We start from the raw sequence: 10,905 nt of genomic DNA, 5'->3' as shown, positions 1-10,905 counted from the left end.
CCTGGGGATCCACGGGGGATGCAGAGATCCACCCGCAGCCCCTGGGGGAGGTGCCCACACCAGAGTGGATGGATGTCTGGAGGCTGTGATCCAGTGGGAGACCTGGTGGAGAGAGAGTGCCCTGCTTCCAGGCTGGAGCAGCCTGGCTTTGGAGGACTGCACCCTGTGGAAGAGCGACCCACGGTGCAGCAGTTTCAGGAGGAGTGTTTGTCTGTGGGAGGGACTCATGTTGCAGCAGTTTTGAGAAAACTGCTGCTTGTGAGAGTGGACCCATGCTGGAGAAGTTCATGGAGAACTGTCTCCCATGGGAGGGACCCCATGGTCTCACAGGGGAATGACTCCTCTCCCTGAGCAGCGGAATAAAATCTTGGGTGATGAACTGACCAAACCCCCATGCCCTGTCTGCCTGTGCTGTTGGTTGGTAGGAGGGAGGGGTTGGGGGAAGAAAAGGTGTTTTAAGGGCTTGCTTTACTCCTCATTATCTTCCTTTGATTTTGTTAGTAATAAATTCACTTTGTACCTCTAAGCTGAGCCTGTTTTGTCCTTGGAGTGTTTTCTCCCGGTCCTAATCTCAACTCGTGAGCCCTTTGTTAATTTTCTCTCTCCTCTGCCCATCTGTGGCAGGGGAGGGCAAGTGAGCGACTCTCATGGGTGCCTGGCGTTTGGCCAGTGTCAAACCACAACAGATGCTAATGCTGGAGGCCAGAGATGCTGGTAACCACTTGTTACTGACTGTGCAGTATCTTCTGTGTTCTGCTCGCTGAAACAAGCATGAGGAGCCCAGGAGTCTGGGGAGAGGGAGCTACAGGTGAAGCAACAGGATTTCACAGATCCATGGAAGAAGGTGCGTCATGGTGGTGAGAGCTTTTGTGCAGACTAAGGAGGGAATGCAGGTGGAGCACCCTTCTCGCTAATAAACAGCTAAAACGCTCATGCCTTTACTTGAAAAGTCATAGTGTTTGATGAGCCAGCACAGCACAGCCTCCCTTGGCAGCTGGGTTTCCCAGGGTGGGTGCAGCCACGGGCAGGTGATCACTGGAGTGTGCAGGCTCCAAGGCTTTGTGCTGGGAGCAGCAGGAAGAAATGGCAGAGGAAGAGGGCACCAGTGTCCACGGTAGCACTGGAACAAGCTGGGAATGTGGCTCAGCTCCTGGGCTGAGCTGTGGGCTCAGGGCAAGCAAAATCCCAGCTGGGCTCTGTGCCTTCTCCACTAGTATGTGGAAGCTGGAGAAGTGCCACCCACCTGCCTGTCTTCTCCAGCCTGGAGCAGTCCCCTCGGGCTCTTTGCTTAGCCCCAGCTGTGGGATGTAATTGCATTCGGGAAAATTCTGGGGAATCTGAGCAGTAATTGCACGAAGTGTCGGCTTCCCTTTGGGATCAGGGTGGAGCCCAGGCTGTGCCACCCCAGCAGACATGCCAGTGCTCCACTGAACCAACTCTCTCCTTTTGCTGCTGCCAGGAAATTCCCCAGCATAGCAGGGGTGAAAAAATGTAGTCACAATACTGTAGCATAATTCAGTTGGTCAAATAAATAACCTGGGTGGGAATCGAGGGTGATTTTTAGTCCATAATCTTTTCAAAGCAGAATTGCTCTTACAGGCTTCTATTTTTCAGTATTTTTCTTGAGCACTTCCCATGAATTTTTCATTCCTTCTGCCTCCTACAGTTCAGTTCCTCCTCCAGCAAAATGCTCCGTTTTTTCCCTACAGCTCCTGGGGTCAGTCTAACCTGACAACCTAATCCTTCAAAGCCTCACATGGATTTTTATTAATAATTTCTCATTTTAAAAAAGCGGTGGTTTTGGCTAGCGGTGTTTGGTTTAGGTAGACCTTGTCCTGGGTTGAGACCTCTCATGCTCAAGGTTTTAAGGCATGACTTGTAGTTTAAAGACATACTGCCCTTAGGACCTGGTCTCCTTCAGGCAAGGGCTCTGTCCCGGCAGGATGTGATCTGTGGAGGAGGATCAAACTATTAACAGCCTGCTTCCACATGGATTAATGGGATGGTTGAACACACTTCTGGCAGCTGCATTGCCTTGGATCCTAAAAGCCAGGAAGGTGCAAGTGTGGATGTGTCCTACCCAGCATGAGACCCCTGAACTTGGTAAACTGAAAAGGAGTTGGGATCCCAGGAGCATTACACCTGCCTTTGCAGTCATCTTCTGCTCCTCATCCCCATCCATAACCCTCCACACTGGGGTTCCACTCTGTGTAACAGGGAAAGGGTTTGAAATGCATAAACACACAGAAAAAAAACCTTTTTAAAAATTAACACATCCACACCTGAGTTTGCCCAGAGGCCTTATCCCTAAACAAGGTGTGCTTCTTGATCTCTCCATTCAATGTAAATTTGTGCCAGTTGCTGGTGCAAATTGTCTAGGGCTCCTTGCCAGTGTTTGAACGATGCCAAGGAGGAGAAGTCTGGCTGGCTGGCAGGAGGAGTCCTGGCTTGTCTGCAGGTGCATATTCCTGCTGCCCAGCGAGGTGTTGGCTGCCTCGGGAGGGGAAGAAGGTGCATGAAGGAAAAAGGTTCCACTGCCGAAGACCCCGTGGACTGGATCCTCAGCTGGTAAAAACTGGAGCTGCTGGATGGAGGGTGTGATGGATTGGTGAAGGGTCTGGCTGCCTGCCCTCTCCAGGCTCCTGGGAGAAGGAGCTGCTAGAGAAAGTCTCATCCATGCTGTGGGGCTGGTCTGGCCCTCCATAACCCCAGTCCTTGGGCACTGAGGTCTTCTCTGTTATGGGGTGATCCCTATCAGCTGTGGAGAAGAGGGATGGGAGGGAGCAGTGTTTGGGATGTGGCTTTTGCCACCATCTACTTATACTTGGCATTATGGTGTTTATAATACCCTGCCGAGCTCCAGGCATATGTGGGTGGGTTTGGATGTAGTTTGCTGGTGAACACCCCAGCTCTTACCAGAGTCTGAATCCACATGGCTGCTGCATGTCCTGGTGTCCCCACTCCCACCCCCAGGGAAGCAGCCTGCCAGAGGCCGTGGAGCTCCATGCTGGGCTGTGCCAGGACTTGTTCTGCAGCCTCCCCGACGCCAGGGAGGTGGTGACCAACTGCAAGCACCTCCCCCTTGAAAAACCAAGTGCTTGGGGTTTTCAAAGGCTCTCTGCACTGTTGAAAAAATGTAACTTTAAGGCCCCATGCCAGGCGCACGAATAGTCTGTGAACTATAGGTCTGGCCACATTCAAGAGAGCCAGCTGGGTTCAGGAATAGCACAATTTATTGAATGCAACATATATGGTTCTTATGGATTGCCCATGATAAATGCCTGAACGGCAAAGTGGTGTTATAGAGCACTAACAATACAATGGCAATCACAATCTTAATTTCCCAGGTTAACACTCAGCATATCTGAGGACACAAGACTTACCAAAAGATGACCCTTCTGGGGCGGGAGAGGAGGACAAATCTGTCAAACTGTTCCTGGAATTTCAAGTAAAATTCTTATCTGCCAGTTAGATATGAAACTGGGCAGCTTTTACACCTTATTAACCACTACGGTGCAAAGTGCTGCCAACTGTGATCAAATCTTCCGTTGTTTGTGGGCATGTTGTACAAAATATTTCTTGGTAGGAGGTTTTGGTTTGTCAAAACTTTTCTGGGTATCAGGTAGAAAAACTAGACCACATGGCCTCCATGCCACATTCGCCCCCCCTGCCATGGCAACACAGGCCGCAGGAGCTACATCCAGTTTCTATGCTTGCACCGCGGGTTGCATTGCACATCCAGCTTTGCTTTGTGCTTTGCTCACTGCTTTGTGGTTCCACCTGCACACTCAGATGTCGTGGGGCTGAGCCAGAGCATTGCACTGAGCAGTGCAGTGTCTTTGGGTTTGCAGCACCAGGGCAGAATGGCCATGAGGAAGATTCAGAGGCAAATGCAAAGAATTTTCTATTTTCCTGAAAGAAGTATTTAAGTATTTTTTTCCCTTTTTTTCCCCTTTTTTTCTGTGTTAAGGAAATGAACATCAAATTCAGCCCTTCCACTCTAATAAACTTGGAGAGCTCCTGTCAGCCCCCACACCTCTGGCTCACTGAGGTTTGCTGCTGCTAGCACTGGGGGAGAAGGAGTTAAGTTTGCCTGCAGAGGCTCCGATCCCACTCTTTATTCCACAATGTTTGATGGCTGAGGAAAAGCCAGCTCCAAATTCACATGGCACTTTCTAAACCAAGGACAAAATTACATCTGGCTGCCTTGGTTCATCCTCTCGGAGAAAACCAGGACGAGCTGACTTTGGGGCGGGCAGGCGGCTCTTCACTTCTTGCAGTTTTGGGGCTTTGCGGTCCAGGACCTGCCTGGTTGTGTTCCAGGCTGGTCATTCCCGGGGCTCCCCTCCCAGCCGGGGGGGCGGGAGCAGCGCAGGCTCCCGGGTGGTGGGCGCTGGTGGGCCAAGGGACAGCTCTGTCCCCCGTCCATCCCTCGGCAGGTGGACCTGTAGGAAAGGGCTGGCTGCCTCTGCATGGGAGTGCTCACTGCACTGGGCGGGACTGGAAGCGCAGCCACGGGGGACTGGGCGCAAGGGCTGGACGAGGCTGAAGCAGGCGCTCACCTTCTTCCGACCTCCTCCTTCGGCGGCTGAGGAGCTTCGGTCTGCGGGTGAGCAGTGCCCGGCTGGGCGACGGATGCTCCGTGCGGCTCCGTCTGTCGGGGCACACGCCGGGAGGCGGGACGGGGGATCGTGGTGGGCTGGTTTAGAGAGGTCGGAGGTCGAGCTGTGGCCAGCCCCCCCTGAGGGTGCTGTGTCCTGGCTCGGGGCAGCTGATCCGCAGGGAGCTGGTGGTGGCAGGGTGTGAGGAGCAGAGGAAGCCTGTTGCATGTGCTGGCTGGGCTTTCCTTACTGTCCCAGCAGCCTGGCGGGGGGTACAGGGGCTGGCTGGGCTTTCACTGAAAAATGAGAAGATTTGTGTTGTGTTTAAACGCAGCTGTTCCTGCTTCTCTCCTGCGGGGCTCTCTCGCAGCCCAAGATCTCCCCTGGCTTTGGGTGCTGAAGCGACCGAGCAGCACGTTTTCTCAAAATGATGGAAAATAAAGTGTTCCTGTCATTTACGTTCTACAGCACAATTTTGATTTTAAAAATGTATGTCGTTGCCATCATTACGGGGCAAGTGAGACTCAGAAAGAAGGTAAGATCCAGATTCATTTTCCTTCTCCCTTTGCTTGGGTTTCTGTGTTTTTTCTTTGTTTTTTTATTCCTCTAGAGTTCAACAAAATTTTCCTAAGGAAGCTGAGTTTTCTTTGACTTAAGTTAAAAGCAAAACTTGTTTCATAGCTGCGGCAGATAAATATCTCACTTCTCCTTGACCCTTTTTGTTTGTTTCTACCATCTGTAGCTTGATGTTTATAATTTTGGAAACCTAATCTAAATAATAATCAGATCTAAAATGCCAAGCAGGTGAGATGCTTCTAGAAATAGTCTGTTTACAGTTAATTTGCAGGGTCTGGAAGAAAAGGAGAAGAAAGAAAAAAAAAGGTTTAAGAAGAAATCATTGCAATGGTCTTTTTTCTTACAATGTAGCAGAAAGCTTTTGAGCTTTTGGAGGCTGACTGGCTATGGGAATGCTCCAGGAGAGCAGCAAGTCGTGGGGAATAAAACAATTGCTGGAGGAAATGGTTCTTGGTCGGGGGGAAAATACAGGGAGGACCAGCTGCCATCAGGAGCTGGGGCTAACTGGATTTTTATCACCCTCACCCCAACTCCTGGTAAAACTCAGCTATCTGTAAAATCTGTTTTAAAGTATTTAAGGAGTTTCTGACTGCGTCAGTAGAGTGAGAGGGAGACATTTTTGCTCTCAGATAGAATACAAATGCCCTGTGCTGTGGCATCATTGTAACTGATGATTTGTCTTCTCCCCTTGTGATTCTAAATGATGCTCCAGCCCTGGGACAGTTTGGACTTGTAACATAATTAAAGAAAGCACCAGGGCCCTTTCCAGGCTGTAAAATGAAACTGTCAGATGTAAGTAGGTCCCTGAGGAACAGCTTCTGAGCATAGGTGGGGAGCTTGCACAAATTATTTTCATTTGTAACTTTATTAGTGTAGGATCCCATTTCCCCATGGGAAAGCCACACAGTCCCACTGCCAAAAAGCCAGCCAGGGAATATTCTCTAATCTGTCAGTCCTGGTTATCTTTTGGAGGCCACATTGTGTCTGCAAGCTCTCTGCCAGCAGTGATCTCGCTGGCTGGCAAAGTCTCCTGGAAATGGATTTCGTGGGAAGAAGTGGACTGGGGTGAGGTGGGAGCTCCCTTGAAGCCCTCCATTTGGGACCTGCTCAGCAGGCAGCATTGGGTTTTTTGGAGGACAAGGAAAACCCCTGGGGAGATGCAGGGTTTAACCCCCAAGACCGTGTGCATGGAAGCACAGTAGCCCTTGTTTTTAAAGTGGTGACAACGTGGGGTAGGTAAAAATCCCTACAGGACTTCAAGATTAGGAGCAAAGCTTCTACCTGTGAGGTTCCTGAAGACTGTAAGCAGGTGGGGACTCTCTCTTGCAGGCGTTTGCAAACCCAGAGGATGCCCTGCGCAATGGGGGGGTGCAGTTCTGCCGCGAGGACCCTGACGTGGAGCGGTGCCGCAGGTGAGCGGTGCTGGCATTCCTGGTGCCAGGATTTTCCCTCTGGTGCCAGCATTCCCTCTGATGTTGGCATTCCCTGTGCCACCATTCCCTCTGTGCCAGCTGCTGGCAAAGAAGTGGGAAGCTAAAGGGCTCGCTAATCAAGTAATGTTGTAGATGGTTGGAGTGTCTCGAGTTCTGCTGTGGGACCCTGCACACCAGAGCAGTTTAATCTTTAACGGGAGCCTGGTGTGCACTGGAGCAAGGAAAAGAGAAGGATCCGGGTTTGCGTTCAACATCCAACTCTGACTGACTCTTTTCTAGGTGCTCAAAGTCCCACAGGCTCCCACTGTCTCATCCTGTACCCACACTCAAAGGCTCCTTGTGTCCTGCTCTGACAGGACCCCAGCTTCCCCCAGATCCCTGCACAGCTTGGACAGGGAACAGAGTGACTGGTTGCAGTGCTGTAGACGGCTGCCCTTTTTGGGGATTCAGGAAGAGGCCAAACAGGATTGAAATAACTTCTGCCTCTCTAACTGGGCAAACTCTGAATGTTACCCCTCTTCTGTGAGAATCACAGTTTCTCAGAGGTAAAACACGGGTTGATTCAGCCCTGGGCTTGATTTGCTGTCCCCCTTACCGAAGGAGGTGCCCCAAGTGCTAGGCTGGATTGCTGGTGATGTACAGGAAAGGGACTGGAGCTGTACCCTGCTTTCCTGGAGCCCTGGGCTGTGCGTGGGGACCTCACTGCTCACGTCCCACTGCCTCCAGCATTTGCTTTAGAAAACATCCAGTGCCACCTAATTGTTCGGCTTCCGGGGAGGAGGAGGAGGATGGTAAATGAGCCATTTCCTTCCTAGCAAAAAGAAAATAATAGCAGAAATAATAATCATAATCCTCTTTATTCAGAATAAACAATCTAAATAACTAGAGCTGCAGCAAAGACCTGGGACAGCCTGGGATCGACTTGGGCAGTTAAAGCTCTTAGAGTCCGTTCTTGCTGATCTATTTGCAGCCCTGAAGAAGACAGATTCAATCCGAGGTGTTTCCCCAGAGCAAGGGCGATGTCAGCTTTTCATCTTGGACTGTATCTGGGGGGGAGCAGAGTCAGGGGTCTTTGCAGGACAGGGACAGAGCAGGGTGGGATGTTTACTCCCTGCCTCTTTAAAGAGTCTCCTGGCTGCCTCTCAGCTCTCTCCTTTCTCCTCCCTCTTCTTCCATTTGTCCTTCCGTCCCTGCTGAACCCCAGAGTCCTTGGGGTTTATTCAGAGGATGGTGCCTGGGGGAGGAGGGACACAACCCACACTCTTGGCATGACTGGATCCTGTTTCGGTAGAGCTGTGGGTGGTGGCAGGGATGCTGTGATACCCAGGCAGGTGCATGTTCAGCTGGAGCACAGGGTTTGGTCCCATCAGCGCTGATGTGTCACCACATGGCCATAGCGGCCCCTCCAGCCATACTGTGGTGCTGCTACCCAGGTGCTGCTGGCACAGTGTGGGGGTCCTTGGAGCGCTCCTCCCCAATCCCCTTTGGACGCATTCATGGAGAGGTGAAGCCACAAACCCTCCCATCCTGTGAGTTTCTCCACTGGAGAAGCTGTGGTCTGGAACTGCCTTTTATTGTGTAGCATGGCCACATCTGGGGCCATGCCGTGCTGGCACCACACCAGTTTTGAGCTTTTCACAGCTTCACAGGGTCTTTGTTTTGCTCTGTTTATTTGAAAGCTCCAACCCTCGAGCTGTCATCTGCTGTGGCAAAGGCGTCCCAGTCACGGAGAGAAAGTTTCAGGAGCTCAGTGTCCCAAGGGAGAGACACGGGGTGTGAAATCCTCCTGCCTCTGTGTATAAGGGAGAACTGATGCTTTTGGGGGCTGTGTCTGTCCCATCCAATGGAGGAGAGGCCCAGCAGCACCTAGGGATGGGTACTCTGGCTAGAAGGAATGAGGGAAAACAGGGAATTCTGGTGGGAAGGAACAACCTTATGTCACTTTTCAGGGCCCACCACAATGACATGGAGAACATCTTTCCCTTCCTCTTCCTCGGAGCCATCTATTCCCTGCTGGATCCCAGTCCTGCAGTGGCCAGGATCCACTTCCTCATCTTCTGCGTGGGACGGATCATCCACACCATTGCCTACCTCCTGCGGCTGAGGGCACCCACACGCTCCGTGGCCTACAGTGTGGCCCAGCTGCCCTGCTTCTCCATGGCCCTGCAGATCCTCCTGGCCACCACCCCGTACTGGTAACACCCAGAGGGACCGACCACCCGAACCCCCTCATCCTGACTCTGCTGGTCCCCCCTGCAAGTGGGAGAGAGTGCGTGTGTGTATGTGTGTGTGTGTGTGTGTCACCAGGGATGTCACCAGGGAGGTCAACTGCACCCTGAGGATGTTCAGTGCAGCCTTGATAAAATTCCACTGCCATCAGAATTTGTCGGAGAAGTCACCAGAGAGAAGGATCGTGCAGGAAGGGGATGTGGAGGCAGGTTTCTCTCTCTCCTGCTGAGGGTGAGAGGTGGAAAGCACATGGACTACCCCTCGTGGAAGGGGTCATTGAAGGAAAGGTTTTCTGTGTTTGGAACGGGGAAGATGTGCCTTTTCCTCTTGGTCATGAATACCCCATGAATCAGGAAGGGGAAATCATGGGGGCCCAACAAAGTCTCTTAGTCAGCAGATGTGGTTGGTAGCAGAGGTTATAAAGCAGCCACCCTTCTCCTGCCCAGCCACGTGCATCTGTGGGGATGTGAGTCCCTTAGGACTTAGTCCCTTAGGTTCCCTCTCCCACAAGGAGGACAGGAGGCAGGTACCTTCCAGGAAGTGTAACAGGGAAGTCAAAATCTCAGGGGTGATGTTGTGAGGCCACTGAAGCGTTCAGTGCTCCCAGTGCCACCTCGTCTCACGCCATGGGACACAGCTCCCTGCCAGGAGCCTCACTGCAGGCAGGATCCTGCTAACTCCTGGCAGCTCCCAGCCAGCAGCAGCTGTGGCTTTTCCATCTCAGCCCCACCACAGCAAGATGCAGAACGACATGCCTGGAGCAGCCAGCAGGAATCATTTACCCTGGACACAGAGCCTGGATACATTTGCTGGACACAAAGCTCTGGGACTTCTGGAAAGTCTAAAACACTCACACAAAACAGACAGAGTTTTCTCCCATAGAGCAGTCATGTCCACATGCCACTAATGCCTGAAAATGCCTCCAGGGCATCAGACTGAGTTTCTCCCCCTCTGTTTGCAGCCTTTCTCTGGCCACAGAAGGGCCGTTGCTATTTGGAAAATGTGCCATGATCGCTTTAGGGGTGTTTTCTTTCAGCTGTTTCCAGCTGTCCACTGCTGCCACGCCATTCACAGCCCTGACCAGCTGGTGTTTGCAGAAAGCTCTGGAAATGAGCAGAGGGGCTTTGAAGACAGTATTGCTGCTCTGTGTCACCCAAAGGTGTCATGTTGGAGAGGAGAGGTTGGGACCAGGGTATTGCATGGTAAAAAAGCCCCATGAGCTCCTCTGCTACACAGCTGTCCCCAGGTACCAGGGGCTGCTCGCAGCAGCAGCAGCAGCAGCAATGGAGCATCCCTCTGGAGGAGAAGACAGGAGTAAAACTCTGCTCTTCAGTGCCTCCTCCCTCCTCTGAGGGCAACACAGAATTGGACTAAGATCACAGAGACAAGCCAGAATGAGTAGAAAATAAATTCCCCTTCCATCTGTCCTGTGCACTGAGGCTGTTCCCTTGACTGCTCTCCTCAGAGATGCTTTTGTTGAGACCTCACTGAGCACTGGGGACACACCTGCTCAGAGTGATGCTCAGCCCTTGCTCAGCTCGGGTAGAAGTTTCTGTACCAGTAACTCCTGATCCCAGTGCAGTTGTGGCCTCAGGCCGAGCTGTGTGGTGAAGTTTGGAGTGGAATGCCTTGCTCTCCCACTGTGAGGAAGGTGGGCAGGATTGCAGGTTCAGTAGTTCACTCTTGGCCACTTCTCCGTCACAAAGATGTCTGGGTAACACAGACCCTTCTTAACAAGTCTTTTCTGCCTCACAGGGTGCACAAGATCTTGAACCCCTGTATGTTTCTCTGCTGCTGCACATGCATCCTAGTGGCAGGAAGCAAATATTCCCAATAAAAACAAATCATTGTGCTCTGATACATCCTTCCTTCAGGAGCAGCAGATGCAGCTGGGCAGCAGCTGGGTCCATCCTCAGCAGGATGTTAAACCCCACTGTAGAGCCTGGAGTGCCCTGGGACTTCTAAAGAGGCATCCCCTTCCTCTGCACTCACGTGCCCTGCAGAGGAACCTCTTTTCCAGGTGTGCATTATTTGTGCTGATCCTTTAAATTCAGCAGAGCTGGGAA

General features: G+C 51.8%; 1 protein-coding gene across 4 annotated transcripts in view; it reads left to right on the top strand.

Moving 5' to 3' along the window:
• The window catches only part of PTGES (prostaglandin E synthase), a 31,766-nt gene that overhangs the window by 10,881 nt on the left and 9,980 nt on the right, over positions 1 to 10,905 (top strand). For 2 of the 4 annotated variants that reach the window (XM_042052049.1, XM_042052048.1), the window contains exons 2-4: positions 4,936 to 5,136; positions 6,507 to 6,589; positions 8,560 to 10,697. In XM_042052049.1, the coding sequence (XP_041907983.1) occupies positions 5,029 to 5,136; positions 6,507 to 6,589; positions 8,560 to 8,809 (441 nt within the window). In that variant the 5' untranslated portion in view covers positions 4,936 to 5,028 and the 3' untranslated portion in view covers positions 8,810 to 10,697. Of the gene's footprint in view, positions 1 to 4,100; positions 4,610 to 4,935; positions 5,137 to 6,506; positions 6,590 to 8,559; positions 10,698 to 10,905 lie in introns of those variants that run through there. The other 2 variants (XM_042052050.1, XM_042052046.1) reach the window with 2 other exon arrangements.

This window comes from Corvus kubaryi, unplaced genomic scaffold (genome assembly GCF_017639235.1).
Source record: "Corvus kubaryi isolate FWS band 111438036 unplaced genomic scaffold, C.kubaryi_AGA036_p1.0 78, whole genome shotgun sequence".
NCBI lineage: Eukaryota > Metazoa > Chordata > Aves > Passeriformes > Corvidae > Corvus > Corvus kubaryi.
This window is presented reverse-complemented; position numbering and strand designations above follow the sequence as displayed.